We start from the raw sequence: 24006 nt of genomic DNA on the forward strand, positions 1-24006 counted from the left end.
GCGGGGTTGATGACAGCGGGGGTGGTGTCAGGGGCGGGGTTTGACTTTGGGCGGGTTTTGGGCTGGTTTGGGTGGGGAAAAAATTTTCCACCTGGCAACCCTGGTCAGGATTCTCCATGGCCGTCAAGATCCCCATCCTAGTTCTCCAAGAGGAGAGCGTAGGTGCATTCATACATTTCTAATGGGTTGCAATTTTGCATCTAGCAGCAGACAATCCCATTCTCTAGGCACAGTTTTCCTATTTCTCCCTCTTCCCCATTAGCTAACTTGGATGCAGAGCCACTTGTACTTCCCCACTGGGGATACGGGATGAGATATGATATGCTGACTTTCTGTAGTTAAAATCATTGGTTTACATATTATATACAAATACTTATTTTGTATCGCAGGCAGTGGAGGGTTAAGTGGCTTGCCTAGAGTTTCAAGAAGATGCAGTGGGAATTGAACCTCATTTCCCTGGTTCTCAGGCCACTGCACTAACCATTAAGATACTCATCCACTTTAATTCTCAATATACAACTGCCTTGAGTAAATTCTTTCAAAAAGGTGGTAAATAAATCCTAATAAAGCAATCAATTAGTGACTTGCACCCAAAACTCCTGGATCTTTTGGCAAGCCCACCATATATGCTAACTCAGAAGCCAGCTTCGTGGGTGCTTGAGCACCCCCAATATTGAGCAAACTAATTGACTGTGCCAAGAGAGGGGTAATTTCTGTTGTGTGTAGCAGCCCAAATCATTTTGAAAATTTGGCTCTTATGTATGCCAATATGTTCAAGGTTCTCCGCACTGTCTACAACATCTGTCCAATGCTCCCTTTTCCTTCTCTTGGCTTTGGGAGACCAGGAAGGACCAAGCTCCTCCCTGGGCATGCAGTTCACTTCCAATACCTCCTACATCTTTGGACTACCTAGAAAAAGGCTCTTTAGCCCCTCTCCAAATTCAATTTTTATATGCCTCTCCAAGCTTGAAGAAGGGGTCTCCCAGACTAGTCCACCCCTCATTATATTTGACTGAAATTAACCTTGAGTAAGGACTGAGAATGTTCTTCCTATTACTACAAGGAAGGCACATTTTGGCCTCCTGTACATGTATCTGTGCAGAACTACCTACATCCTGTACTGCAGCAATGATGTTTAATAACATGATGGTACCCAAGGAGGTTTCATTGACAGGAGATGGCAGCAGCATGCTTGGCCCATTATCTGGCCTGAAGCCAGTAGGCGCAGCTTGCCGCCATATTGAGACACCCAAAACAGCAAACACTTAATAGAAATAATGGACTGCCAATGCATGGACCATCTGTAATATGTGAAGTCTAAAACTGTTCCAGTTGGATAGGCAGTGAATTCATTTTAAGATAGGTATGTGCCCACTGGCCATCAAATCAGCTTTCTTTCCTTGGAAGATTGTTGCAATGAAAGTAAAGATATGCCTTAAAAGGTTGATGTTAAATGACTTTATACCCAACTGGGCATTTAAAAGTCTACCCTTTAATGACACCACATGTTCAAAAATCACAGCCAGGAGTATAGACAATTATTCAAACATTATCACATACCTGAACTGGCATCAACTCTCGCCTTCAGTGCTGGAAAGGCTTATTCAGTAAAATTCTGGTTTTTCATCTACACTTTTCATCCACTTCTCAATAGTCCTTGGATGAGGCAGGCAGGTGTGAAACATTTTGCGGACATAACGATAGGCACGTGGAGAGTAGGAATGCAGGGTCAAGGCAAAACTTTGCAACTTTGGGGAATAGGAGACAGGACGTGCCTGATTTCTTGGCAATGTTTTTTTTTTTTTTAATCTTTATTTATTAGTTTTTAACAAACATAATATCCTTTTATGAGAGTTAATACACAAAAACAAAAAAGAAGTTATTCAAAATATAGAAATACAACTAGTTTCTCAATTTCCACTTTATCGTCCACAATATTATTAAAGGCAAATGATCCAAGAAAAGGAAAAAGATATTCTTACTTACAATTAAGCAATAACAAAATAATTAATCAAAAGAAGCATCTATCCCAGGTGGTTATCTCTAGCCTGCACTAGTGTTACATTTGAGACTAGGCTTGTACTCTAACCTCTTCTTTGCTTATAAGAAATTCTTCCAACTGTTTTGGGTCAAAGAATTGATATTGTTTAGTTTGAAATTTCACTCTACAAATACAGGGAAACCTCAGAAGGAAATCAGCCCCTACTGCTATTGTTCTAGACCGCAGCTGTAGGAACTTCTTACATCTCCTCTGGGTTTCCCTGGAGAGATCTGGAAAAACTCTTATCTTTGAACCCAAAAACTCAGAATCCAGGTGTCTTAAAGAAAGTTTGAGTACTGCGTCCCTATCCATTTCTAATGCAAATGTTGCAAGTAAAGTAGCTCTCTGTGTAATAACTTCCAGAGATGTCTCCAGGAATGCAGTTAAATTCATTGCCCCCTGTACAGGTAATTTTTCAGATGATTTATCATCAATTTGAAGGTAAAACGCTCTAGTTATTGGTGGCAATGATGTCTCTTGCATTCCTAGGATCTCGATAAGAAATTTTTTAACCATTTGGATAGGGGAAATCAATGGCGACCAAGGAAAATTTGTAAAGCGAAGAGTCAATCTTTTCGATTGATTCTACTACTACTACTACTCCAGGTACTCTAGGCGTCTTGAGGTAAAATTTTTATCTTTAATTGAGATCTGTTCAAAAAGTTCAAGTTTTGCAGTTCTTTCAGTCAGCCTTTTGACTTCCAAAGCCTGAGAGTCATTAATTTGAAACTGATTCAGTGCAGTCTCAAGATCTGTTCAAAAAGTTCAAGTTTTGTAGTTCTTTCAGTCAGCCTTTTGACTTCCAAAGCCTGAGAGTCATTAATTTGAAATTGATTCAGCGCAGTCTCAGATAAGACTCTAATTGTCTCTGTATTTTGAGAAATTAAAGTTTGTAAAGCAGATTGAGTTGTAAAAGTCAAATCCCAAAGTGACTCTAATGTCACTACGGCAGGTTTCACTATCTTCCCCAATAAAATATCCGGTTGAGGGGCTTTCACAGCCTGCTCCAAAATACTCACTGTTTTTGCCAAAACTACGTGAGTTGTTGTTAAATCCGACTCTCCTAGGCTGTCAGCTCCAGTTCTCCTCTCCTGTGGGCTCCCTCCCTGAACGCTCTGCAAACCACTTTGGTCCGAGACTTCAGGGCTCACAAGAGGGGTTTCCCTTCCGGCTTGAGGGGGCATCGCACGCTCGACAGGGCTCAGAGAGACCCCGGCAATCTGTCTTTTAAGGAAATTTCCAATGGTACAACAGTTGTCATGGATTTGCAGACTATCCCTGGACAGCATATCACACTTTTTATGGTCAGATATGACTGAATTCAAGTGATCTACTTTTTTCTGTAACCGACGTTTGGTTTGTAGCAGTAATTTAATTTTCTTCCGTGATATTGAAAGTTGACTCTGTGCATGTTCAAGTTTCCGTTGTACAGCTAGTTTTTCTGGTATATCTGGAATATTTAACATGCCCGTCTCTGTAGTTGCAGGTTCAAGAAGTGGCAAGTGTATTTTGTTATCAGGATTTGGTATGGATTGTGTATTAGATGATGGGGACGTATCTGGATTATTTAACAGACCTATCTTTGTACTGGCAGGTTCAGGAAGTGGCGAGCATATTTTGTTATCAGGATTTGGTATGAGTGGTGCATTAGATGATCGGGCCTTTGGAGATTTTTGGGTCTTTTTGACACGACAAAGATGAGATGGAAAATCAAATATGCTGGGCACAGCGCCTACTCGCAAACGAACAATTGACATGCTGGTTCTGTCCATGTCCTCTTCCCTGAAGTGCTTTGAGCACAAAACTGTAAATTTTGAGGGAACAAAATTTTCACGTCGAATTTCAGTAAGCCAACGTTGTCGAAGAACAGGGTCTGATGGAAACCTAAGCAAAAAAACATGCAACAATTTCATGGGTTAGCCTAACAACCATCAGAGGCACACATGGTAGCATAATTAACACAGGGCCGCCGAGAGGGGGGGGACAGGGGGGACAAAATTCACAGGGCCCACCTGCCACCGGGCCCCTTCCACCGAACCCCCGCCAATTGAAGTGCTGTCTTCTGACTCCGGTGTGCGCGGCCCACACAGACGCACTCCTCTCAGCTGATCTTCGCTGTACTCTGCAGGGCTTCTGTGCATCTGACGTCCTGGTGGAAGTGGCTCGGCCCGGTGGCGGGTGGGCCTATTGCGCTGGGCCCCCCTCAGGGGGGGCGGAGAAAACCTGGGGGGTGGCAGTGGGGGCGGTGCCGGGGGCCAGGGGGCGGCCTTGTCCCGGGCCTGGCCCAGTCTCTCGGCAGCCCTGAATTAACGTTATCATTGGATTAGGATTTGGGTAATTACTGCGTAACTGCCGTTATCAAATCAGATTAGGAAATTATCCTGGGGCTTGCCAAATACAACGCCTGGTAGGGTACTAGGGTGTCCCTATAACCAGACCCTCGAAATGACACAATGATTATGATTTAGAAATAAAAAATACTACTCTCACCGATGAAAGGTTATTCGGTCGTGATACCTCCTCTCTTTACATCCGGAAGCTGCACAGCACGGCATATTTCTAAAATATTATTAATATAAAATAACAAGGAACACTAACAACGTGAATGCAGCAGCCGACAGCTTCGCTTAGAAGTACTGATATGGCGTCTGCAATGCTAGGAGAAAACCGCCTTGCCTTCAGCTACTACTCATAACGTTTACGTACTACGTACGTGCCACTGCCGATTCCTGACTTCCGCCTTAAACCTCCAGTTACAGGCGACGCTCTAGCCCGCACTCGGTTACGACACAGCCCTGTTTTATTCAGTCTCTTCTCTATGGTTGCAGGTCTTTCTACTCAAGGGGAAATGGCCCCCACGTGTTTCCGGAATGTGCTTGGTGTGCTGAAGTTGAAGGTGTTTCTGTGGTGGGCGCTCTGGTACAGAGTTTTGGTAATGTTTGGCCTTTTAACGTAGTCTCTTGTCTTGTAAGAGACTTTCTCTCTTCTTGATCTCCGTTGTTTGTTTGTTTTTTCCGTAAAGAGCTAGGGAACGCTTAACACACGATCCCATTAATGCAGCTCTGGGATTTATTACTTCTTGTGAACTCCCAGAGTAAAGTCTGCATTTTATCGCTTCTCTTTTCGTCTACCTGGAGACGGCTTCACTGGGAGAGTGTACTCGGCCTTGAATGGTTCACACCGTGGAGCTGTGTGTTGGGCAGCCTGAACTCTTCCCTAGCAGCCTCTTTGTATCTTGTCCCCTTGCTGCTTGTTATGCTTTTATTTCTACGCTCCTTTTTATTTAGTTACGTTTCGCTGTGCATTTCAATGGAAGGACTGCTGAAGTGAATTGAAATTAAAATCGTTAGCGCTTTCTGGAGCATCTTAACATGTTTAGGATCCCCAGCCCTATTTCTTTTTTTGTTTGTCCTGTATATTTTCTAGAGTTTAGTTATGTTTTGCTGTTTGCAGTAGCCTCGTAGTTCAAATTTCTCCCTTATACTCCACTAGCTTTCTTCTTCATGTAGACATAAGAATTACCATACTGGCAGAAGCCCAAGAAAAAGCAAGATACCATGCAGTCTACTCACAGGGATAAACGGTGGCAACTGGTCTACCTTAATAAGAAGTTATAGACTTAACCTTTAGGAATTTGATGTTAACTTTATGGCATGTTCCCTAGTCCAGGGATGCAAGAGTTTAGGCCTTGAATGTCACAAACAGTTCAGGTTTTCTTTCTCGCTAATAAATATGTATAGGGTTGCCATGCCATATAGCTCCAGAAAAGGACACATTGATCCAGTCCATGTTTTGCTTCCATTGAAAGCAATGGAAGTAAAACCCAGACTGGCAAAATCTGTCCTCCTTTTTCTGGAGCCATATGGTAACCCTACGTATACCCAAAATTCTTTACTGGGTAACAAATTTTCTAATAGCTATACTCGCTATATATTATATCTTCACCACCATATTAACTATTTTTTTAGATTGTTCTTTATTAAATTGTAAATATCAAACTTTCTAAAACCATTAAGTCAACAATAACACAGATAGACACATTCTATCACACTCCACAATCATCCAAGCCTTGTGCCAGATCTTACTAGTACATCATATATCTAACTACCACAGTGACCCCACTCAGCACTTCTTTTTTTACAAATAACTAGTGACAAGTAATTAGGCACATTCATTTAAATCATTAACAGCATGCTTTTTTGTCAACCATGCTGTGTTGTACCAACTCTTAAACAATTGTCCTGTTAAGCGCTTTGTTGATTATCCAAATTATACAGATTGTCCTGACAGCATTCTTATCTAATCAACCACGCTGTGCTTGATACTAAAAAGCCAGTCCTAATGAGTGCTGTATTGATTGTACATTTTATCCATAGTGTCCATTAACAAATCATTAAGCTCATATAGTTTCCAGAATGTTCTCTTCCACAACCAACGAACTTCACTGTTATAGGTAGTATCCACTGCTGCATTTGGATCCGCAAGGCTGATCTTCACAACAGCTCCCTGTATCACACACAGTGCCCCGCACCCTACACAGCCTGTGTTTCACTACTTGAGCGTCATCAGGGGTCGGGTTCCATTCGTGATTTCATTCAAATCATTGATATCAGGCGAACCAGACCTCGTAGCACTTCCATTCGTCCACGCTCCAGCTATGTATGAGAGAGATTTCCATGGCTACTGCCTCCATTGTATGCAACTCTGTCTCTGGCATATTATCAGTATACATGAGTACAAGTAATTTCAATCTAGTTACAAATATAAATACTCCTCTGAAATAACTACCACCTCATTCCCTTATAACTCTTTATTGAAATATAACATCTTTACATAAAGTTTTAATAAACTCTTAACAGAGGAAATGCCTCCCCTCATATTGCTCATTCGCACCATCGTCACTCAAACTCTTACTAAATCATACAACCATCTTAAAATTGTACATACATTACACCATTTTAAAATGACTTTATGCTCTCTCTGACCTGAATGAAATAACTATAATACTGAAATTTTTTACAAATACGTTGTTCCTGCTAACAATGCACTTTTTATTCACCAGAATGTCATTTGTTCATGTGGAAAATCCACTTTCCTTTTCAAGTTTTAGCAAAGTCTTAGCATTAAGAAGTGATAAATCAATGTGCACATCCATGAATAACTCCATAGTTAACACAACTGCCCGGTCTTTGAGCAGACCTCTGAAAAGCCCAACTCCACTTGAATTAGCCATTGCTTCTGTTCAGCTCCCATTTTGGTTACAAACTGTGAAGACTGTCGTCAAACCTGCCACAGTCATTGTGTTTCACTGAACACGTCTTCAGAGGTTGAACTTAATAAATGTTTGAAACCATTATTGGCTTCATAACCAGAGCTGACCTCAATTCAGTACCGGGAACAGTGGCATTCCGACATTTATTTGGCAATCTTGATCTTCATCGTGAGGTTTCGGTCCTTCTTTATTGTTTGCTGTGCATAACAAAACAGTGCATCTACATTTACCAATAATTGCAAAACAATGTCCCATCTTGTTGTCGCATTTGTATGCAATCCTTGTGCCCTTGTGCTTTTAAAGGCTTACCCCCATTATACACTTTACACTACTTTCACCCTGCACTGCACACATCTATTGACTGAATTTCTGATTAACAGCCATTCTTATTGCTAGCCCTGTCCTTGGCTTTCCTGAATGGATAGGAAGGTAAGTCCAGAGAGTCCAGTAGAAGAGTGAGCAAATAACTAACACAGCCTGCAGTCCCTGAGTAGGAGAAATTCCTCTCTTCTCATGTGGGTTTCACTGCAGTAGGTGTTACCTTGGGTTGAGGAAAACTTTAGAACTGGGATTCTTTGCAGCTGTTGGCCAAGTTGACATGGTAGCCCCTTCTTTCAAAGAGGCGTGAGTTTTCTCTGTCATTTGCATGTGAATAGACAAAAGGATCTAACCAGTCAAGGTAGAGACTAGAAACAGAAGCCTTCTGGAGTTTAAGACAGCATGTCTGATTAGGATGCTGCCATCATATACCCCAAATCTTTTAGTAACTTTTGCCTTTCTCTCTCCCACCAATAGTGGAAGCTGATGAGTTGTTCATACCTCACCCTGTTAAGTTTGTTTGTTGTATTTTTAGGGATCTGGAAAAGTGGCTGGAGCTCTGAAAAGAGCTTCCTGTCATAGGTATGATGGATCCCCTGAGGGCACAGCAGCTGGCGGCTGAGCTGGAGGTGGAGATGATGGCTGACATGTACAACAGGTAAACAGTGAAAAAACACTGACAAAAAGACAGATCAGAGTATGCAGTGGTGGGAAGAGAGAAGGGATATCCGAGCACTTCCATATCATCATGCTGATCAATCCATAGACTGGTGGGTTGTGTCCATCTACCAGCAGGTGGAGATAGAGAGCAAAGCTTTTGCCTCCCTATATGTGGTCATGTGCTGCCGGAAACTCCTCAGTATGTTCTCTATCTCAGCAGGTGGTGGTCACACACAGCAGCAGCTCTGGCTAGGTCTCCAAGCCTAATTTTTAGGTTTTGTTGAGTACCTGGGGTTGAGGGCTCTTCTTGAGCAAGTGCAAACCTGGTGGTGCCAGGTCCCTCCTTTTCTCTCCCCTCCCGCTGGCTCCGTTGAAAAAAAAAAAAAAAATTTTGGACGTCCTTAAGGGCGTTTATTTAAACGTTTATTGCAGCTACTCACTGGGACACCAGTTTGTTACAGCTTGGAGCGAGAAGCGGGTAATTTTTACCTTTTTGTAGCGGGCAGGGGGTTCCCCGATCGGTCTCCATGTGGCCTATGGCGTCGGAGGGCGAGGGCGCAAATAATCGCTCCCCGGACCGCGTGTGCGCTTCTAGAGGGGATGCGGGGGTATTAAAGCCTGATTCGCCCTTGTTGGGTGTCAGTTTGGAGGCCGGTCAGTGTCCCGGTTCTTCCTCCGGTGCGGCGGTTTTTCCCGCCATAAACGCCCATCCCCGATGCTCGCCTCCGCCATCTTGGCCGGCCACTCTGCTTGGACGGCTTCTTCTTGGGCCGCCCTTGAGGTGGGAGACGTTAATTCTATGGCCGCCCTTGATTTGAGCGACGGCAAAAAAGCGGCCAAAGTTAAGCGCCATTCTTCCCGCGCGGCTCCTTCGTGGAGTGTCGCGCCGGACGCCATTTTGGATGCGCAGCATGTTTCTCCCCTGCTCTTGCGAGCGCCGGTTGAGGGTGCGTCTAGGGCTGTGGCCCAGGCTGCTGAAGTGCACAGTCTGGGGGGTTTCTCCCCCGAGTTCATTTTGCTGCTGCATCAGGCCTTCCTTATGCAGAACGCTGCCCCGGCTCCCTTGTCCGATAAGGGGTTGATGCCCTCGGGTGGATTTCCAGGCCTTAGAGGACTCTGTCTCCTCTGATGTAGATGAGGGCAGCGTATCTGGGTTCTCCCAACGGTCCTTTGGGGATTCCTTGGAGGAGACGGATTCCTGCTCGGATGGAGCGGATGACCCCTCTGCAGCGCGGATCTTTTGCTCAGAGGACTTGCCCAACCTGTTAGTGCAGGCCATGAGCATTTTGAAGATTTCCTTTCCGGAGGACGTCTCTCCCTTAGCCCCTGTTGGCTCCGCCGTTATGCTGGGGACGAAGCGCCCGCCTAGAACCTTCCATGTGCATGATGCCATGCACACCTTGATTTCGGCTCAATGGGATGTCCCGGAAGCGAGCCTCAAAGTGGCTAGGGCTATGTCCCGCCTCTATCCTCTGCCTGAAGGTGAATGGGAGGCCTTTCTTTGGCCTACCGTGGATTCTTTAATCACTGCGGTGACTAAGAAAACGGCGTTGCCGGTGGAAGGTGGCACGGCCCTAAAGGACGCCCAAGACAGAAAATTGGAGGCGGCCTTAAGGTCGTCCTTCGAGGCGGCTGCCTTAAGTTTGCAGGCCTCAGTTTGCGGCTCCTATGTGGCCAGGGCGTGCCTGACGAGGGCTTCCCCCTCGGATCCTTCCTTGAGGGCTGATTGGCCAGCCCTGGAATCGGGCTGACTTGCTGTATGATGTCTTGAGAGCCTCGGCTAAAGGTATGGCTCAGACAGTCTCTGCGCGGCGGTGGCTTTGGCTGAAGCATTGGTCTGCTGACCACGCCTCTAAGTCCCGCCTGGCTAAGTTGCCTTTTAAAGGCAAGCTGCTCTTTGGGGTCGAGCTGGACAAAATTGTGACCGATCTCAGCACGTCTAAGGGCAAGAGGTTACCAGAGGTCAGGGCGCGGGCCAGTGCTCGCCCCGGTAACTCCAGAGGACGGTTTCAGGAAGCCCGTTGGTACTGCCCGGGCAAGTCGGGCTCCTCTGCCCCCTCTTCCTTCAAAAGGAACTTCTCCCCCAAGCAGCATTCCTTTCGCAGAGACCGCCGTCCCGGAGGTGCGCCCTCCAGTCCTCCCCCAGGGTCTCGTACCCAATGACGGGGCCCTGGTCCATGGTCCAGTGCAGATTGGAGGACGCCTGTCCTCGTTTCTGGGCGAGTGGACCAGGGTAACTTCAGACGCTTGGGTGCTGGAAGTCATCAGAGACGGCTACAAGCTAGAGTTCTGCCGACCCTTAAGAGACGGGTTTGTACTCTCTCCCTGCAAGTCTCCGGTCAAAGCTGTGGCAGTGCAGCAGACTTTGGACAATCTGATCCGCCTGGGTGCGGTCGTTCCGGTGCCAGAAAATCAGCTTGGCAAGGGACGTTACTCCATTTTCTTTGTGGTACCAAAGAAAGGAGGTTCTGTACGGCCTATCCTCGACCTCAAAGGGGTCAATCGGGCCTTGAAAGTTCGGCACTTTCGCATGGAGACTCTCCGCTCTGTTATAGCGGTAGTGAAGGCAGGGGAGTTCCTGGCATCCTTGGACATCAAGGAAGCGTATTTGCATATTCCCATCTGGCCTCCTCATCAACGCTTTCTGCGTTTTGCAGTCCTGGGCCGACACTTCCAGTTCAGAGCCCTCCCGTTCGGGTTGGCTACTGCTCCGCGGACCTTCTCCAAAGTAATGGTGGTCATCGCGGCCTTCCTGCGAAAGGAAGGAGTACAAGTCCATCCTTATCTGGACGACTGGTTGATCCGAGCCCCTCTTATGCAGAGTGCGGCAAAGTTGTGGACCGGGTGATTGCTCTTTTGAGCTCCCTGGGGTGGATCATCAACTGGGAGAAAAGCCAGCTGCGCCCGACTCAGTCCCTGGAGTATCTGGGAGTTCGATTCGACACCCAAGTGGGCAGAGTCTTCCTGCCAGACAATCGGATTCTCAAGCTTCAGGCTCAGGTGGACCAGTTCCTAGTAGCCTCTCCTCTTCGGGCTTGGGACTATGTGCAGCTGTTGGGCTCTATGACGGCCACGATGGAAGTAGTGCCCTGGACCAGGGCTCATATGAGACCACTACAACACTCTCTGCTGCAGCGCTGGACTCCAGTGTCGGAGGATTATGCTGTGCGCCTTCCCTTGGACCCAGCAGTGCGCAAGGCGCTGAGCTGGTGGCTGAAGACAGACAAGTTGTCTGCAGGAATGCCTCTTGTGACCCCGGAATGGATTGTCGTCACGACGGACGCCTCTTTGACGGGCTGGGGAGCCCACTGCTTGGGAAGGACAGCGCAGGGGCTCTGGTCTCCTGCAGAGGCAAAGTGGTCTATCAACCTCCTGGAACTCAGAGCCATTCGGTTGGCGCTTTTGGAGTTCCTCCCGGTACTGGCGTTGAAGCCAGTACGGGTCCTGTCGGACAATGCCACGGCTGTGGCCTATGTCAACCGCCAGGGATGTACCAAGAGCGCCCCTCTAGCCAAGGAAGCTATGAGTCTATGCCAGTGGGCGGAAGCGAACCTGGAACAGCTGTCAGCGGCCCACATTGCCGGAGTCATGAATGTCAAGGCGGACTTTCTCAGTCGCCATACCTTGGATCCCGGAGAGTGGCAGTTATCGGCTCAGGCGTTCTTGGACATCACGAAGCGCTGGGGCCAGCCGAGCCTAGATCTGATGGCGTCATCGGCCAATTGCCAAGTGCCGTGCTTTTTCAGCAGAGGACGAGACCCTCGATCTCTGGGAGTAGATGCTCTTCTCCAACAGTGGCCGACACAGGAGCTTCTCTATGTGTTCCCGCCCTGGCCCATGTTGGGCAGGGTACTAGACCGGGTGGCAAAGCATCCGGGCCGGATAATCCTGGTGGGTCCGGACTGGCCCAGACGTCCCTGGTATGCGGACTTGATCAGGCTCTCAGTGGACGACCCTCTGTGGCTGCCAGTGGAGCAGGGCCTGTTGCATCAGGGTCCCGTGATGATGGAGGATCCCTCCCCCTTTGGTCTTACGGCCTGGCTATTGAGCGGCAGCGTCTGAGGAAGAAGGGCTTCTCAGACAAGGTCATCGCCACTATGCTGAGAGCGAGGAAGCGCTCTACTTCTACTGCTTGCGCCAGGGTTTGGCGTACCTTTGCAGCGTGGTGTGAAGCAGGCTCACTTTCTCCCTTCACTGCTCCAATTTCTTTAGTGTTGGCGTTCCTGCAAGAAGGTCTGGAGAAAGGCCTGTCGCTCAGTTCCCTTAAAGTCCAGGTAGCGGCTCTGGCTTGCTTCAGGGGCCGCCTGAAGGGTGCTTCTCTGGCTTCGCAGCCAGATGTGGTGCGTTTTTTCTCAAGGGAGTTAATCACCTGCGCCCTCCTCTGCACTCAGTGGTGCCTGCATGGAATCTCAACCTGGTGCTAAGAGCCTTGCAGAAGCCGCCTTTTGAACCCTTGTCGAGGGCATCTCTGAAAGACCTGACGTTGAAAGCAGTCTTTTGGTGGCTATCACTTCAGCCAGAAGAGTTTCCGAGCTCCAGGCACTATCATGTCGAGAGCCTTTTCTGCAGTTCACTGAGGCAGGAGTGTCTATTCGCACAGTGCCTTCCTTCCTGCCCAAGATTGTTTCTCGCTTCCATGTGAATCAGCAGCTCTTTCTCCCATCCTTTCGTAGGGAGGACTACCGAGAGTAGTACTCTGCTCTCAAATATCTAGATGTGAGACGAGTCATCATCAGATACTTGGAAGTGACCAATGATTTCTGGAAGTCGGATCATCTGTTTGTCCTGTTTGCAGGTCCTCGTAAGGGGCTGCAGGCTGCTAAGCCTACAGTGGCAAGATGGGTCAGGGAAGCCATTGCAGAGGCTTATGTGGCCGCGAGGAAGGTGCCGCCTATCCAGCTGAAGGCTCACTCCACTAGAGCTCAGGCGGCCTCGATGGCAGAGGCCGGGTCCGTCTCCTTGGAAGAGATTTGCAAGGCGGCAACTTGGGCATCGGCCCATACCTTCTCCAGACATTACCGCTTGACTGTGGCTGCTCGGGCGGAGGCCCGGTTTGGAGCTTCAGTGTTGCAGTCAGGGATTTCAATGTCCCGCCCTGGGTGAGTACTGCTTCGGTACATCCCACCAGTCTATGGATTGATCAGCATGATGATATGGAAGATAAAATTATGTATCATACCTGATAAATTTCTTTTCATTAATCATAGCTGATCAATCCATAGCCCCTCCCAGATATCTGTACTGTTTATATTCTGGTTGCATTTCAGGTTCAAGTTTAGTCTTCAGTTCCTGTTCAGGAGGACTTTGTGTTCAAGTTTTTTCAATTGGATTCTTCAAAGAGTTGAGACGATTTTGTGTTACAGTGAGCTGCTGCATTCCTCTCCCCTCCGTTTTACGGGGCTGGATTGAGACCTAAATTCTGCCGGCGCTCCCTCACCGCTTCGTGCGGCTGTAGGGCAGCTTTGTACCCCTCCCGCTTCGGCGGTGTTAAGGTCAGTCAGCTCCTCCCGCGGTTGCAGGATAAGCCAGATCCCCCCCGCATCGGTGGTGTGGTGTCCCTCCCCCGCTCCGCGGGGATGAGCTGGACGGATTCCCCTCCCCCACTTGTGTGGGGATGAGCTGGGTTAATTCCACTCCCCCGTTTCGGCGGTGGTGAGCTGGGCAGAGTGTCCCTTTGTGGGTGTAATTCTCTAAGTGCTGAGTCCTGCGGATGGAGCTTTGATATCGACATACTGAGGAGTTTCCGGCAGCACATGACCACATATAGGGAGGCAAAAGCTTTGCTCTCTATCTCCACCTGCTGGTAGATGGACACAACCCACCAGTTTATGGACTGATCAGGTATGATACATAATTTACCTTAACGGGGACACTGGTAGTGCTGCAGTGCAGGGGATAACTAATGTCCATACACAACTGTGGTGCAGCAGCACAGATACATGAACAAAAGCAACAGAGGAGGATTGTGGAGGATGAACAGGTCTGGTGGTTACTTCAGTTCTATCGATTGCGCCCACACCTTTCAGAAAAAATGAAAAAGTGTATATTGAAGTTGAGCTTTAAATTCATGTTTAACTTAAAACAAATGTAAAATGTAACATTAAAGCTGATATAGGGACAGGATCGTTTTGGAAGTGTCTCTTAGCTTCTCCTGTAGTGTAGCATTGCACACATGCAGTTTGAAATCACAAGATGGGTTTTGTTAACACCCTAAAACTGTAAATGAGTGGCAAGGCCCCACCACCTTCAAATCTATATCGGGAACAGCAAAAATCCTAAAGAGCTCTATAAGCTGGAACACATTAATACTATGATGCAAAAATCCTTCATGTCAGAAATCTTTCCTCCAATTTTTATCCTTGTGATGTCCCTTTGAATTGTCTCCTGTGTGTGTTGTTTGAGGGTTGGTCTGACAGATCTTGTTTTTTGCCCCGCCTTGTGAACGATCAGTTGAGTTCTTCGAGTCTCCCCCATACTCTTTGTGAACATTCATGTTTTCCCTTTTGTTGTGTGTTGTTGGGACACTTTTTGCATATTGTGGATTCCATGAACAGTGCTTCAGCTAGGGCTTCTGTTCTGTTTAGTTTTGTTTTTTTCGAGCTGTACACTAGCTGAGATTTTCCCTGCCTTCAGTAGCCTTTCTGTTTGAGAATGCCCCATGCTTGCCTTTACTTAGCGCTCTGCATTCTTGAGGTGAAAATACATTTCTTCTTTTCAGTATAATTCTGGGATTTTTATGTAGCTGATTTGCAACAAATCAGAGCTTCTGATGGAGCTTGGGGTTTCTGTTTATTATAGGACTTTCTTTGTTGCCCTTCACAGGGAGGATCAGAGTGGCTTACATAATGTACTTGTACTTGCAAATCAAGTTGAAAAGGTTCAAGGAAAAAAATAGGTAGAGGAGTAAAACGGAAAGATCTTGCTGCAGATGCCATATCCCATCGAGTCAGATAAACCTGCAAGAAGTGGGATTTGAGCTTGGCCTTAAAGCTTGTGAATGATGTTTATATACAAAGGAAGGTAATGCTGGATGGCGTTCTAAAGAATCGAGCAAATACATTAAAGGTGGATCCACAGATTATCTCAAAATGAATCCAAGAACAGGCAGGAACCATGGGAGGGTGGTTATGCTATTGCGTATGCTACAGTTCCATATCAGAGCATTAAAGATGACTGACCAGTCAAAGAAGCATGTAAACCAGGACAAGAATTTTGAATTTGATTTGGTAAACGTTTGGAAGCCAATAATTTTTTTTAAGTAGAAAGACCACATGAGGCATAATTTACAGACGTAGTAGTAGTAGAAGCTAACTGCAGACCACTGTAGAATGAACTGAAGTAGTCAAGGCAACTTGGAGGCATATTTTCAAAGCACTTAGCCTTCCAAAGTTCCATAGAAACGTATGGAACTTTGGAAGGCTAAGTGCTTTGAAAATATACCTCTTAGTCACCAAGGCATAGATTAAAATTAGTATTTATTTGTTACATTTGTACCCCACATTTTCCCACCTATTTGCAGGCTCAACGTGGCTTACATAGTTCACTCTATATTTGTTTTTTCACCATAGGTGGTATTTACAATGAAATATATATGAACAGACACATCAGAGAATCATAGAGAGGGAGGTTATATAACAATCATAAAGTTCAATACAAGTTTGGATATCTTTGTGTTGCTCGATTTAGGTAGTTAAGTTTAGTCAGTGGAATATGATCTTCCAAACAGGTCTTTAGCAATTTCCGGAAGTTGAGGTGGCCGTACTGTTTGCACCTGTTCTTGCTGCACCCCGGAGTCCAATCAGGCCAGCAGTACTACACAGACAAATCCTCTCAACTGTTATCTTAGAAACACAGACAGCTGGTTTAAGCCTATTAAAACAATAACAAAAGGAAAGAGCCAAGGAAGCTTCTGTTGGGGAAAAACACAGGTTTATTTATTTATCCAAAGATTGGGATAAACAAAAAGAAATAGGTATAGTACAGAGAGAAGAACATATACAGAAAATGAAATTACAATGGAAAGTGGTCAGGGCAGTCTCTCAGTTCTCTGGCGTGAGGCCAAGATCGCTGCACACTGACCAACCTCCTATCTGGCAGAGAAATATTATATAGGGTTTCTTTTCCCTTTCAATACAAAAGGAGCACAAGAAGGAGGAGGGTTTCTCTCACCCCTTTAATTAGCATCTTGCAGTCAGGATCTCCTGTCAATAAAGAAATACATAGCATCTGTTTACATTTCCTTTGAAGATGCAGTTGGTCTGTTGTCCAAATGTTTTGGATCATTATCTCTTCTGTTCATCTTTACAGCTTTTCTCACACAGGAATATATTTCTCAGAACCTTTGATCTTTTATCTTAGTATTTCTCCTATATCCTTATTCTAAAAGTGGAGACAAGTTAAACTGTTTCCTTTTAGATGTGATATATTTCTTACCTGATAGCCCAGCCTCTGTGTTTTGGAAAACATGTCAGAACATAGTTTCTCTTGTTTTTCAAGGAAATGCATAATAAAGAAAGCTACAAAAGGCTCCAGTTGCCTGGCCCCAGTAGTCTGCTTCTCAGAGAAGTTCAATTGCCTCTCCTTTGTGAGATACAGTATTGATCTTTTATTTTAGACAGAAAGATGTTTTCTGCAAGTGTTATTTCCCTCACTGTTACAAGATAAAGTCAATCTCATTTGCTTTGAAGTGGCCTTATACAAAAGACATGGGAAAGACTTCTGTCTGCTGGATTCCCTGAGGCCTGACCATATTCAATGGGAGAGATCGTGGGCAATCAGGTTCAATTACCTGACTTGGCAAGAGGAGGGGTAGAGTGTAAATTGCTATTCCAGCAAACTTTTCCCATGATTTGAAGGAAAGACCTCCATTTCTCTCTGTCCAAAAATATTAGGAATTAATTCTGTACATTAAATAATTGAGGCCTTCCGCCTCCTCCAATAGTACGTAGTCCTCGTGGTTTTTGGGAGTACATTCCAGAGTAGGGTGTCTTTGGCGAAGAAATGTCTGATAGCTCTCATTTAAAAAAAGACAAATATAACTACTGAGTAGATTTGAGCATCCTATGTCCGTTTTGAAACAAGCAGAACTCCCAACACTGGGAGGCAATTGGATGGAGGAATAGACCAACCAACAAGAATCATACCATAACCCATGAACCGCATTGCATGAGATTTTAGACAGTTCATCTTCAAGCAATTGTACTCCGGCCATTGTGTCACTTCTGCCGGGCAGCCGTTAAGAGATTTCAACTCAAGTGAAGCAGAGTTGTTGTAAGATAATAATTAAATGTTGTCTCGACCCTCTTATCCTGAATAAGGACACCAGGGAGGGAAAGGATATTCTCTTGGGGTGTACCAAGCCTTGAATTATTATGGAGAGACTAGCTCTTAACTTTAATAATACTTTATCTTTTTGTAAGAAAATTGAGTGCTTTTACTGATAGTAGAGGTGTAGCTAGGGCAGCACAGGGCATGTATTGGGCTGTCAGACAGCATACAGAGACATAATGGTTATTTTTACTGCATCCAAATGCCCCTTCCCTCCTTGACCCTGACAGTCATTGCTCCTCCCCCAAAGTACATCACTAAGGGTCTGATGCACAAAAGTCCCCAGAAAGAACTGCTCATTATTTCCACCTTGGTAAAAATTATCAAGGTGGAAATAGCGAGCGATTCTCAAAAGAAATTGCATGCAAATAAGCTGCATGAACTTGTACCATGCAGCTCAGTAGGGAAAACACCAGGTCAAGCGAATAGCAGTCAGTCGGTAAGTGTGGCTGCTATGCATATTCCCGTTACACTTCCACAGGGTTTCACAGCTTTAATACAAATAAAAGCCATGTGTAGCTTACGCGCCCCCCCCCCCCCCCCCCCCCCCCCCCGAAAAAACCCATTTTTAACCACCGCAGCTTTCCCATAAATATACTTTTGAATTTCCCTTGGTGGACTTGTTTACTGATGAGCAGAAAGAGGCATAGCAGCCACAGATGTTTCCCACAATGTTTAGAGCTCAGCCTCTGGTTTTCAGAAGATCAGGAGGCTGGAAGTTGCTCTTTTTATCCCAGGATGTTTCGGGCTTGTGAAAGTATCCCTTTCAATTTTCTTTTTTTAATTTAAAATCCCTGTTTTGATTACTGTGCCAAAACTGCCTGCACAGATGTGGGATATCGATGAGACAACTGGTTTCACCACTTTCTAACACAGAGCCTGCACACTCCATCCCTTCACTCTCCAAACCTCAAGCTACTCACCCAAAAATCAGGAGGAGGACAGGCAGCGTGACAGTTCCCAGCATCCAGCCTCAGTTGCATAGTTTGATTGGCAGCAGGCTCCAAGGATCTGCAGCGAGAAGCTAGGGAGCTCCCTCCTCTACTAACTCCTCTTATTATCAGAAGGAAGGGATCCTCAGGAGCTTAGCGGAGATTGGATGGCAGAGGCGGGGCTGGTGGTTGGGAGGCGGGGCTAGTGCTGGGCAGACTTATATGGTCGGTGCCCTGAAAAAGACAGATACAAATCAAGGTAAGGTATACACAAAAAGTAGCACATATGAGTTAATCTTGTTGGGCAGACTGGATGGACCGTGCAGGTCTTTTTCTGCCGTCATCTACTATGTTACTATGTTGTTATCTGCTCCAGATGCCCAGGAGCCCTTTCATGGGGAAATGGCACAAAAAAAAGTACAACTATGCATTGGATTCCAGCCCTGTTCCAGGGGTGGTTGTGCTCTTTCTTCTTTAGATTTCTGCCTGTCACCAGTGTGATAAGGATGTCATGCCATGCCCTGAAGCGGCCACCAGATGGCGCTCGTGGTGAAAAGCCTGTAAAATAATATGAAAGGGACCACCAGAGGGAGTTCTAACAAAAGGCCAGGAAGCTGTAGGCTAGAGAGGGCTCATGACAGAGGGAAGAGGATGGTTCCCCATTAAGAAGGGGAACCAAGGAGGTTTAATAGTAGTGGAAATGAGCCTATTAGTCCATTGTAAGCAAGGAAGCCAATTAGGATGGTCTGAGTTTCCCCTTCCCAGTGCAGCCGTCATCCCTGTTTATGCAAAACAAAGCAAGCAAACCTATGAGCTGCTGCATCCATTATCGTTTTTTTTTTGTTTTTTTTTTTATTGTTAGTCCATCTGTAACAAGTCTAAAGCTGTTTCAGTTGGATTGGTAGTGCCTTAAAAGGTGGAGGACAAAAGGTTTATTTGTTTTGTTTTGTTTTTTTACTTATTGGACAGCTTTTTAATTTATTTGAAAGCTTCCCATATGCAGATATAAATATCATGAAATAATTGAATATCACTAAAACAGCTTAAAAATTATTATAGCTGGTAGAAACAGCAATTTTAAACTCTGTATTTTGTGCTCATTTTTCTACACTAAAAACTAAATAAATACACTGTATACAATACAGATAGCCAAATTTCAGTGAGGATATCCTGTTTCCTGATGGGTTCATGTTAAATGTTGTTGTAATCTGCCTTGGGAAGCCTGGTGTTATAAAGATGATGGAATGTATTGAAATTAAATGGAAGTAGAATTAAACTCTCCTTTCATTGGGGCACATGTAATCACATCGTCATCTGTTTTGTAGAACTTTACCTTTAGATACACAAATTGATTATTCTGTTGATTGAGCATGTTTCAGGGACAAGTGGTTTATAAGTTAAAACAATAAAAATATTTTCTGTCAGATCTCTCATTTGTGGAAACATAACTAAGTGGGCTATAAGCCCCTAATGCAGCCCATTGGTTTTCTTATTTTGTTGTTCTGATGGTTCATTCTGTACCAAAACTGGAAATACAGTGAGACAGAATAATAGAATTCAGTAACATCCAAAACATATTTTTTTATGGTTTAATCATCTTTATTAAAAGCAAAACATGTTGGTTGATAAGCTTCATACAGAACAAGAAAAAACAGTAAACTATCCAACGTGGCACAATAAAAACTTACTTTTACCCCAAGAACCCTTCCCCTCCCTCCCTATAAGCCCACCTGACAGTTTCCACCCGTCAAAATAACACAACAGATGTACAGATCAGTAGGACGTAAAACATTTCATAACAAGTAAAGTCATAAACCACAGAGTTTACACCAAAATGTTTAACCACACTTTGGTTTTGCATTCAGGTTTAATAAGCAATACCATGTGCATGTAAGGTCTAGATAAACAAATGTAAACAATCTATGTTTAAGGCATATGCCCTAAATACTTAGTAGCAATAATTAAAGTGATGTAATATTCACATAGCAGGCAGCCAACAGATTTATTTTCCACTGAAAATAATCAACTTTGTATAAACTTGGCGACTAATACTGTGCTGCTTGCTATTTTGTATTTTGGCGGTGTATTTGCCTGCATAATAAAATCACACTTGCAAATATTTTTCTGACACGGCTTTAATTAACAAAAATTACCATAAGAGGCAGACACGGTCATATAATTGACATTATAATTTTACTTGTATTTGGGTAATGACTGAGAAAAATGCTATTGAAAATTATATTAGAAAGCATGAAGTTAACTTCTGCTGCATATCAACCAGTAGTAAATCATATTAGTAAACAATAGTAAGTGCATTTTTATAGTATACAATTGTATTCTTCAAAACAGAAGCAGCAAGTTCCCATAAACCATCTGGGCACAGGTAAAAAAAAAAAAAAAAAAGCTTTCAAATGCTCCCAGGCTTCAACCTAATACATGTTAAATGTGGGATATGAATGTCATTATTAGAAACTCTGAATGTTAAGCACCTGATTCTCATAATGTCTTTAGTGGCCCATTACCAAGAGAAATCAAATCTCTGCACGAACAACACATGCTAGGGTGTCCCTGTAACCAGCCCCTCCAACTAACCACTGATTAAGATTTATAAGAAATTACTACTCTATGAAAAGTTATCCCGTTTTTATGCTTCCTCTGTGTACATCCATATGCTGCACAAGCTGGCATATTTGAAAATATAAGTGAGATTAAATAAAAATGCTGCCAAGTAACAAGAATGACGACGTACACGCAGCAGCTTGTAGGTTTGCTTGCTTTGTTTTGAGTATACGAGGATGACGGCTGTGCTGGGAAGGGCAAACTCAGACTGACCTTATTGGTTTCAGCGTTTTGACGTCACTTCATCTCCTGTCTATTAAACCTTCTTGAGGGGAATCATCTCCTGCTTCTAGAAGAGGGGGAGGCCCAGAAGGGATGGAATGAGCTATTAGCAGCTCTATAAAAGACTCTTCCTGGGATATTTGAGGCAGGAAGCATCATCTCTGAGCTGAAAAAGGTACTCGAGAAAAATATTCACATCTTGAAGTGTGCTATGTAAGTATTGCAGCTATGTTGGGGATACCAGTGTGAGGAAACACTGGGCCCTTTTGGAACTAAGAATTGGGCTAACACCCGGGGGTAGAGGACAGGACTTTATGGTTATGGAGTAAGTTAGTCCTGTCCAAAGGGTGGAAGCTGTTTAATTGAGACCCCAGTTCTCCAGTAAAAGAGGGCTCAGTTGGAGGAGTGTTGTAGGAACTGTCTGTTGGGAGAAGAATTCCCCACAACCAAGTGGTTGGTGAGGGCTAGGAGGAGCTGATCTTCATATCAATTTCCTAATTTGCATAGCATCTTAAGCCTGCTAACCAAGTATTTTATTCTTATGAAAAACACCAGGGGGCATATTCCAGGTACCAGAACTGTGATTTGACTCAAGGCGAAACTTCGCGGAGGGGTTGGGACTGAACAACCGGGGGTGTGGAGAAGTCACCCTGAGAGAAAAAGTATCTGTATCCCTAACACTGAAGATACTAGCGGCTATAGTTGAGAGCTGTCTTTGAGCAGTTTCTTAAGAGGTGAGCCAGTGGAACAGGCCGTTGCCTGCCCAAGACCTCCTGCAAAATCTCCTCCCCCGCTCCGTAAAGGTAGACTGACCTTTTTGTGTATCGCTATACTGATCAGCATGCGATTCTCATTGGCTTCCACTGTGAATGGAAAAGAGCCCACAGAATCCCTTTGTTCATCTATCGCAGAATACCACGCTCTCTAAACTGGTTTAATCCGGTCAAAACCGCACGTTGCTGCCCCGGTGTTTTTTGTGCACTGGACGCTGAGTCAACATAGTATGTTTGCTTGTGAGTAATTTCAGAAATATATTACTTTAAAATGTTAGTAAAGCAGCTGTAGGTACTTACTGTAAGCTGTAGGTGATTGTGTACAAACATTAACACACGTGTGTTCAGCGTTGGAGAGCACTGCTTCCTTTCTTAGGCAAGTGCAGAATGAACCATAGGTGGTGGTCTGTGAACATGTGAGTAAATCACATTGCATTGCTGAGGTGCTATATGTTTTCAAAGCTTTATCAGCTGCAGGTAAAGAGTGTGCGGATGACTGATATGAGGTGCTCTGGGGAAAGGGTGTCCAAGCCATTGCTCAAGGGCTACACCAGCAGCAGAACCTAAGATCCACATTCTAGGTTATAGGGCAGTCACTGCATCCACTGGCTGAGGAGCATTACTGTGATGTCTGGGCTGAATTTCATGGGGGGGGGGATAATAAGGGAAAACCCCACAGTTAGTTGTGAATGAACATCAGTGATAGTGTAGATCAGTGATTCCCAAACCTGTCCTAGGGGAACCCCAGCTAGCTTGCATACTAAGGAGGCAGTGTATTCAAATCAATATCATGAATAGTAATTGTGGATACCTTGAAAACCTGACTGGGGTTCCCCCAGGACAGGTTTGGGAATCACTGCTATAGACCAATGGTCTGGTTCTAATTGAGCTGGAAACCCCAATAATGCTGGAAGACGTTTATGGAGCAAGAAATATCATCAACTTTAGCTCATTTTGCATTGACCTGATGGAACGGGGGCACAAGGGAAATGGGACTTGATATACCGCCTTTCTGAGGTTTTTGCAGCTACATTCACAGCGGTTTATATATATTTAGGTACTTATTTTGTACCAGGGGAAATGGAGGGTTAAGTGACTTGCCCAGAGTCACAAGGAGCTGTAGTGGGAATCGAACTCGGTTCCCCAGGATCAAAATCCACTGCACTAACCACTAGGCTACTCCTCCACTGTCAGAAGTGCTATGTTGTTGCCAGTCATAGGGGAAGATGAGTTACAGAGATGCTGCTAATATTGTGGGGATCCAGATGATGTGTTTCAATTGAGTATTTGATTATGATTATCCTCCAAATGATGCCAAATTTCCTGAAGAAAGATGAGGAAGGTGAACAGTAAAGTTGGAGCTCACATGTAACCCTTACACCCAAAGCTGCATTCAGAGTTAAGACAGATGAAGAGATTTGTAGATAGCTGGACACACAATTTTCCATTCTATGTGAACATGTTGGTTACCTATATTGTAATTCTTGAATTCATTGTGTTAAATTCTTTTGTAATCCACAGAGAACTTTATAGGTAGTTGCAGAATAGAAGTAAGGTGTAACATAACATAAAGGGAAGAGGGGAGACATTCTGCACATGAAGTGATGAAAGAAGGAAAACAAGATAGATTTGAGAAGGAGGCAGAGAAATTAAAGAAAGCTGAACATGAAAAATCAGTGCCAAACAGATATAGGGCATGAGGTGAGAAATGAAATAGCAAATGGAAAGAAGGCCTTGGAAACAGAGTTAAGAGCACAGACAGACTGGGGACAAGATGATTAGAATAATAAAATCACCAGACTACAAAGTTAGGGAAAATGATTTTATTTTCAGTTTAGTGAT

At 44.7% G+C, this 24006-nt stretch overlaps 2 protein-coding genes across 2 annotated transcripts in view; one reads left to right on the forward strand and one right to left on the reverse strand.

The window, feature by feature from the left end:
• Positions 1-2292: 2292 nt before the first annotated feature.
• Positions 2293-4706, reverse strand: LOC115460579. Its single transcript, XM_030190347.1, has 2 exons — positions 4532-4706; positions 2293-3925 (listed from the first exon to the last, which is right to left on the reverse strand). The coding sequence occupies exons 1-2, from the start codon at positions 4594-4596 to the stop codon at positions 2776-2778; spliced, it is 1215 nt and encodes a 404-aa protein (XP_030046207.1). The 5' UTR covers positions 4597-4706; the 3' UTR covers positions 2293-2775.
• Positions 4707-4866: 160 nt separating this feature from the next.
• The window catches only part of LOC115456897 (mitochondrial import inner membrane translocase subunit Tim10), a 32970-nt gene continuing 13830 nt past the window's right edge, over positions 4867-24006 (forward strand). The window contains exons 1-2 of the mRNA XM_030186279.1: positions 4867-4973; positions 8167-8289. Of these exons, the coding sequence (XP_030042139.1) occupies positions 8216-8289 (74 nt within the window). The 5' untranslated portion in view covers positions 4867-4973; positions 8167-8215. The remainder of the gene's footprint in view (positions 4974-8166; positions 8290-24006) is intronic.

Source organism: Microcaecilia unicolor, chromosome 1, assembly GCF_901765095.1.
Source record: "Microcaecilia unicolor chromosome 1, aMicUni1.1, whole genome shotgun sequence".
NCBI classification, from domain to species: Eukaryota; Metazoa; Chordata; class Amphibia; order Gymnophiona; family Siphonopidae; genus Microcaecilia; species Microcaecilia unicolor.